Source organism: Octopus bimaculoides, chromosome 11 (assembly GCF_046866305.1).
Source record: "Octopus bimaculoides isolate indiv1 chromosome 11, ASM4686630v1, whole genome shotgun sequence".
In the NCBI taxonomy this organism is placed as follows: Eukaryota; Metazoa; Mollusca; class Cephalopoda; order Octopoda; family Octopodidae; genus Octopus; species Octopus bimaculoides.
In genome coordinates, this window is record NC_142938.1 from 21,280,725 (window position 1) to 21,288,224 (window position 7,500).

Sequence of the window (7,500 nt, forward strand, 5' to 3'; positions counted from 1 at the left end):
GTGTTTCAGGGAAAAAAATTATATTTTAAGGGCAAATTGACAAGTAACATTACATTTCGTAAGAAATCCTTAAAAGCTAAAGTTTTTGTGTTAAATAATACAAAATTGTTCGGTACTGACTGGATGGAATTATTTAACTTATAAGATCTCCCCATAAATCTTTTCTGTTAAAAAGTGAATGGTTTTCCTCTAGTACAATGAGTCATCAGATGAATTGAAAAAAGTATTCTTTAAATAATTTTCTTGAAGTTCTGTCTGATAAATTAGATCCATGTACCAAAACGAAGGCGAGGTTTCAAATGCAAGAAAACGCCATACCGACATTTAAACAAAAATGAACTGTACTGTTCGCAGCATTAGATCAGATAAACTTAGAGTTAGACTAGAAAAAATTGGAGTTATCCAAAAAGTAGAATATAGTCAATTTGAAGCATCAACTATGCACATTAAGAAAAAGAATAATAGAATCAGAGTACGTGCTGATTTTTCCACTGATTTAAACGAATGTCTTGAAATATGCCACTTTCCGCTACCAATTCCGGATTATATTTTTGTGAAATTAAACAGTGGAAAGATATTTTCTAAATTAGATCTCCCTGATGCGTACCTATGAATTAAGAGTAGACGATGAATACTCTACATACCTAACAATTAATTCGCATAAAGGACTGTATAAATGCAACAGGTTACCATTTGGTTTAAAAGTCGCACCAGCGATTTTTCAACAGATTATAGATGCAATGTTAGCGGACTGTGAATTCGCAATTCCATATCTGGATGATACTCATTAAAAGCGAATCCAGGGATCAACATATAGAGCACGTGAAATTTGTACTCGAAAACATTAGGGATTACGGCTTTGCTTTGAGTATAGAAAAGTGTAAATATTTCTAACTGAAAATAAGATACTTAAGACAAATCATTAACAGAAATGGCCGTCAACCAGACCCGTCGGGGGCAGGCGCAATTAAAAATATGTCCCCTCCGACAAGGATAACAACCTTACAAGCATTTTCGGGATTGGCAAATTATTACCAAATTTATATTCCAAGTATGCATAAGGTGGAGGTTCCACTGAATGATCTGTTGAAAAAAGATATGAAATGAAATTGGTCGGAAAATTACCAAAAGGCGTTTGACGAAGTAAAAAAAATCTGATCTGTTGTTAGCATACTTCAATCCTGTGGCGGAGTTTGTTGTAGCTTCAGATGCTTCTGAGTATGGTATAGGAGTAGCAATGCTACATAAATATAAAGATGGTAACGTGAAGGCGGTAATTCATGCCTCACGTTCTCTGATATCAGCAGAGAAAAATTATAGCCAATTCGAAAAAATGAGGTCTAGCGATTATTCTTGCAATGAAAAAAATTTCACTGATTTTTGCACTATAGTAGTTTTCGTCTACAGACTGATCCTCGTCAAGTATTATCAATATCTGGGTAGAAAAAAGGAATTCGTACCCATACTGCTAATAGGTTGCAACGCTGGGTTACGATATTATTACACTATGATTTCAAGATGGAGTATATACCATCTAAGAAATTAGGTCATGCAGATTGTCTATCAAGGCTAATTTTTTAAAATACGGAACCATTTGAGGATACCGTGAATGCTGCTTCACGAGCGGAGAAGGAAATTAAAAATGTTTTGTGTAACGTCATTCGTGAACTACCAACTACTTTACAAGATATGAAATTAAAATTGGAAAACGATAAACTCACTATAAAAATGAAAGGTATACTGAAGTCTAAAAAAGATAAAAGAATGCGTGCTGGACAAATGCGAACCATTTCTCACTGTGTGACAATGTGCTGATATATGCACTAAGAGTCGTAGTACCAGTCACATTACTAAAGCGATTGTTAAAGGAATTTGATATTGGTCACCCAGGGATTTCGAGAATGAAATCCTTAATGAGAAGTTATGTACACTGGCCAACAATGGGGAGAAGTTAGGGGATACTAATTCTAAAAAGGGGAGATCTTGTGGAAGGATTCCGACCACCTCCATGTAACTAAAAGTGGACTGAGATATTTCTATTAGATAAACAACTGTCAAGTCGTCGACAGTTCGGATCGATAAGCAGTTCAGTGTGAAACTGTGATTCAGAGCGTTGAGTTTCGTGTAATAGTTAGAGCAGTATGTCATGTATATACTTTCTTCCCACCGGCTTCGTTATATTACACATCCAAGATACAACGATATGTTCAGCGGCAGTGAAAATAAGGCTAAAGATCGGTGAAAAAAAATACGTGGAACTATGGAGAAATGTGCAGTTACTTTACGCAGATTACAGGTTCAGGTTTATTCCTGTAATTATTGGGACATTGGGATATGTAACTCACTGCCTAAGTATCAATCCTGAGAAATTAGGCATCATAAAACCAGAAACAAGTAAGCTAATTCGAAGAATACAGATCCAAGCCTTCACTGGAATTGTAAAAATTTGTAAAACTTTCCAGAAGCTTATCAGTTAATATATATATATATATATATATATATATATATATATATATATATATATGCTTATGGTTAGAATTGCAATTATATGCATGAAAATACATGCACAAAATAAAACATACAAATCTGCACATGCACTGACGCCAAATACTGCACACATACATACATACATACATACATACATACATACATACATACATACATACAAAAATACCCTGTTGTTGCTGTTGAAATTCTAGTGAAGGAGCCTTGCATCTAGGTTTCAAACCTCTATTATCAAAAGAATCTTATTAAAAAACTGAATAATGCCGTGCATACACATTTAAGAGTGTGTGTGTGTGTGTGTGTGTGTGTGTGTGTGTGTGTGTGTGTGTGTGTGTGTGTGTGTGTGTGTGTGTGTGTGTGTGTGTGTGTGTGTGTGTGTGTGCGTGTGTGTGCGCGCGCGTTTGAATATGTACATTAAGAAACTGCAGAGACTGAAAGAAATAATGAAATGTGGTTTTAACAAATTCACACTAAAAGAATCCATAACTTGGTAAATTATTTATTTCGATTTTCAATGCAGAAGTGCCGGAACTGGTTTTACCACGATTTTCATTCGAATCGTAGGCTTGTCATCACCTTTCTTCAGACTATTGGTAAGTGAACCATCAGTTTATTTGTTACAAAATATTAATAACGTTTTCCATTATAAGCACTACTCTCGATGATTTTTCCTTAGTGCATATGTTAGACACAGTGTTTATCAACAAAACGTTTGCTTGTACACAGTCATTGAAGTCGTCGCTACAAACGCTCATGTGTAGTTAATATTTCAATGAACTTCATTTTCTCATACTTTTATTATACAACACCCATAACATTTACACTTGGTATGATGTGTATATATAAACATACACTTAAAAAACCAGCGCTTATGATAAAAAGTTATTCTCTTTTGCATTCGCCCTATCTAATCTCTCTCTCTCTCTCTCTCTCTCTCTCTCTCTCTCTCTCTCTCTCTCTCTCTCTCTCTCTCTCTCTCTATCTATCTATCTATCTTACACAAGGAGTGTTCATTAAAGATTTCTCCTGACCCACTGCCCAAAGACTGGAATAAACGAAACTTGGCATAATTATTAATCCCTCTCTATTAGAGGTATTTCACCTGCCTTTACATTCTGAGTTCAAATTCCGTCGAGGCCGACTTTGCTTTCATCCTTTCGGGGTCGATGAGATCGACTGTCTCTCTGCTCACAAAATCCAGAGTCCTTCTCTACATAGCCACCACCAAAGGTGATACACTTCACCTGTTGCTTTAGGCAGCTGTAAAGACCTCATCTGTAGAAGTCGGTAAGCTGCGTCTGGAACCAAGACTTTACCTCGGAAATAAATTCATCATCATCCGAAAAGTGCTTCTCCCTCAAAAAGACTTTATAGTTGGAAAGAAGTAGACATCAGACGGTGCGAGGTCGGGAGAGTAAGGAGGATAAGGAAGGATTTCATAACCGCAGGAGAGTGCTTTCATCTGGGAAACATGCGCATTGTGGACTGGGGTTGTTTTCTTGGAGAAGGCAAACTCCTTTTGCTTAGCATGTCACGCCTCTCTGCTTTGATGGCATTCTGCAATTTCTGCAGCAGAGAAGCATAATATGCTCTGTTAACTGTCGTGCTCTTTGCGCTGGTCCTAAAGACTGAGTATCACAATCTTTCTTTGGAGGTGGTGAGTTATCATGCTTCCATTGCTTGGACTGGACATTAGTCGCTAGGTTATAGTGGTGGATCCATGTTTTAGCCTATGTGATAAGTCTGCCGAGAAAGCTCTCCTCGTTTTCTTGGCATATTGCCAAAAGAGCCTAAGAGCAACTAACTCGTTCTTGCTTCTGAAAAGGTGTGAGCGTCCCAGGAATACATTGTGCAGACAACTTCTGCTTGCGCAAATGGTCGTGAATAATTCTTTTCTATGGACCCTATACTTATCATGGATGGTGTTGTCATCAATGGCGGAATGTGGCCATCCAGGAATAGGAGCAGTTTCCACAGATGTCCGACCACATTTGAACTGGCAATGCCAGTACGTGACTACTTTGTATGATGGTGCATCATCACCATAAATTTCTTTCATCTCATCAAAAGTCTCTTTTGATGTAGACCTTTCGAGTAAAAGAACATGATCACTGATCTACATTCAACTGCCTCCATGTGCAAATGGTCGTGAATAATTCGTCCACTTCAGCAGCCGTAAAAAACAAACTAATACTTGTGGAAAGCTGCAATTCACAATGTGACATGTAGAGACATATATGATTATACATGTACAACTTCCGTTTCCTGAAATAACCAGAAATAGGTCAGGGAAACCTTTAATTAACACTTCTGGAGTGTGTATATATACATATATATGTATATATACATACAAAATTACGGAATGGAGTAGGTAAACTCCAGGCTACATATGTTTCATGGCTTGCAGAACCGCGGAAATAGTAGTTACCCATACGAGGGGTAATCCGCTAGCTACACGCCGGGTCAAAGATGCCTAAATCAAATAAAGTTTAGATTGTCATCAAGTGATCTCATTTTCTATCGAATCTGCTGCGAGTTAACACAGGGTACTTGACAGTAATGTAAACTTCTTTGCTTAAGGTAACTTTGGCCCAACGAGTAGCTAGTGGAATACCCTTCATTTGAGTAATTACTACTTCTGGGGTTCTGATAACTATGAAACATATGTAGCCTGGACTTAATCTACTCCATTCCCTAACTTTGGATTTCTATTCGCACACACAGCAACCCCAGCTACTAACCGTAAACTATAAAATAACTTTCATGAACTTATCGAACTTCGATATTGGAAAAATTTAGAACATTCTACATCGATAAACCACTATTGTTTCTAGAAGTTGTTTCCGTTTTATATACCTGCTAGGGACTGCACGGAGTTTACTAACTTACTACACTTTGACCCTTGAATCTTACACTTACATATATTTTATGTGTTCGGTTTGTTAGAGGAGGTGCTTGAGTTGTGCGGGCCTGGTCAGCCATCAGAGAAGTCAAAGGAATCGACACGTGGTAAATTGTGATATGGCTATTGTTCACAACAGAGCATGTGCAACATGTGGAAAGGTGTGTCTCCGAGCTGAAGAAAAGTTTTGAAAATTCTATGACATAATGCACAGCTGTGCTGGCTGACAGAAGGAGTAGGTGTCACAGTATGAACACTTGACATGCCGTTTCAATCCTCAATGAAAAATCACTGAAAGACATGTCAAAAGAGTTCATGCTATGGAATCTGTTCCTTCTGCCAGCCAGTGCAGTTGAGTATTATGTAATAGAATATCAAAGATATTTGCTGGGACCAAGAGTCGTATATGAGCCTCACATTGCATCAACAATGACTCATTTCTGATATTCTTTCTAGCAATTGCTTTGCTCGTATACGACAAAGCAGCTAAGATATATACATATGTGTGTGTGTGTGTGTGTGTGTGTGTGTGTGTGTGTGTGTGTGTGTGTGTGTGTGTGTGTGTGTGTGTGTGTGTGTGTGTGTTTGTAAGTTTTGTAAAATATAATAAGAATATATTTCGCATAATGCAGGCATTTTCTTTTTTATACAAATATTTTGGCCCGCGTGCCAGACTAAGCGGACCCTATGTCTGATACTACTAGCAGAGATAGTTTTTGTCAGGTAGAGTTAACGTGAACGATCGTTGAGATCTGTTACTATCAATCGATGTTTATATTCTAAACAGTTTCAATTAAATCTCTATTTTCCATCCACAGGTTTTGAATATTCCATGGGCTCCCGGTATTATCATAGGAACTGGATGTGTAATTTCTTCCATTTTACTTCATATATATTTACCAGAAACAGGAAACCGTGCGTTACCACAGAAAATTGAAGATGTAATTTGATTCAAAGATACTGGGCTGAAAGTTTATATCATTTAAGAAATGTAGACAATATTGCATTTATAAATTACTTGATGCGTTGACAATACATTGTATCAATGCTATAATGTACTATACGGTGTATCTATAGACTTTAGCTAGTACCGTATATAGTAAACAAATATAACTATGTTGTCTTCATATTTTTTGTCTGTATTTAAAAGAAATATAGACAAAATTTCGTATATGATTCATTTGTGCTTATTTAGAACATAAAATAAGAACTACATGTTGGAATTCATGCTTTTCCGCTCTTATTCTAAATATGCTGGTCTTAAGGACTGTTTTAACCAATTACATACATTCATGCAAGTCGATCCCACTTGGATTTACTGCATAATGGAGTTTAAAGACATGTAAATAATTAAATTTCGTAGATTCTTTCGTTAACGGCTATTTGTTCATTAAGATCTTAATTGCGGTAGATTTAATTTTTAATGTTTGTATACAACTTTTCTCTATAGATATATCTCTGTCCATGATGGTAATGGACAAGGCATTTATATCTATCTACCACATCTAAAACTTATAAGATATATTCTCTAGTATATAACAGTATAATAAAAGTATAGTAAAAGTGATGAATGATCGCATATTAATCCATCGACAAGCTATTGGTAGATGTTGATACCATCAAGAACAACAGTTCAACTATTTTTGCCAAGGAACCTCTTTGATTGCCATTTTACCATAAATATATCGTGTTTAAAAAATAGTTTTAAAGAAATTTCTTTCGAACTTCCTATTTTGTTTTCCAAACATTCACTGAAATATCAGAGAAGAATAACCTCGTTGTTTCTTGCAATAAATTCATCAAAAGCAAAACATTTTCATGAACTTCTAAAATACTACCCTGGACCGCCAATTTACTATTTTGTTTGCGTGGAGCACCCTCCCCAATCTTATTGGAACATCAGGGGTCATATGGACCCCAGTTGAGAACCACTGACCCAGAATAAAATGTACTAGAGTTTATGAAGTATTATGAGGCTTAGCTGTGCTATTACTAGCTCGCTTTGCAAAGACGTGGTTTCATGCCCAGTCCCATCGTGCAAGCCTGTGCTGCTATAGCCTCGGTCGACCAATGTCTTGTGAATAAATTTAAAC

At 36.6% G+C, this 7,500-nt stretch overlaps 1 protein-coding gene across 1 annotated transcript in view; it reads left to right on the forward strand.

The window, feature by feature from the left end:
• The window catches only part of LOC106869319 (organic anion transporter 3), a 35,779-nt gene that overhangs the window by 28,247 nt on the left and 32 nt on the right, over positions 1 to 7,500 (forward strand). Inside the window, exons 10-11 of the mRNA XM_052971580.2 lie at positions 3,026 to 3,098; positions 6,226 to 7,500. The exon at positions 6,226 to 7,500 is cut by the window's right edge and continues 32 nt beyond it. Of these exons, the coding sequence (XP_052827540.2) occupies positions 3,026 to 3,098; positions 6,226 to 6,357 (205 nt within the window). The 3' untranslated portion in view covers positions 6,358 to 7,500. The remainder of the gene's footprint in view (positions 1 to 3,025; positions 3,099 to 6,225) is intronic.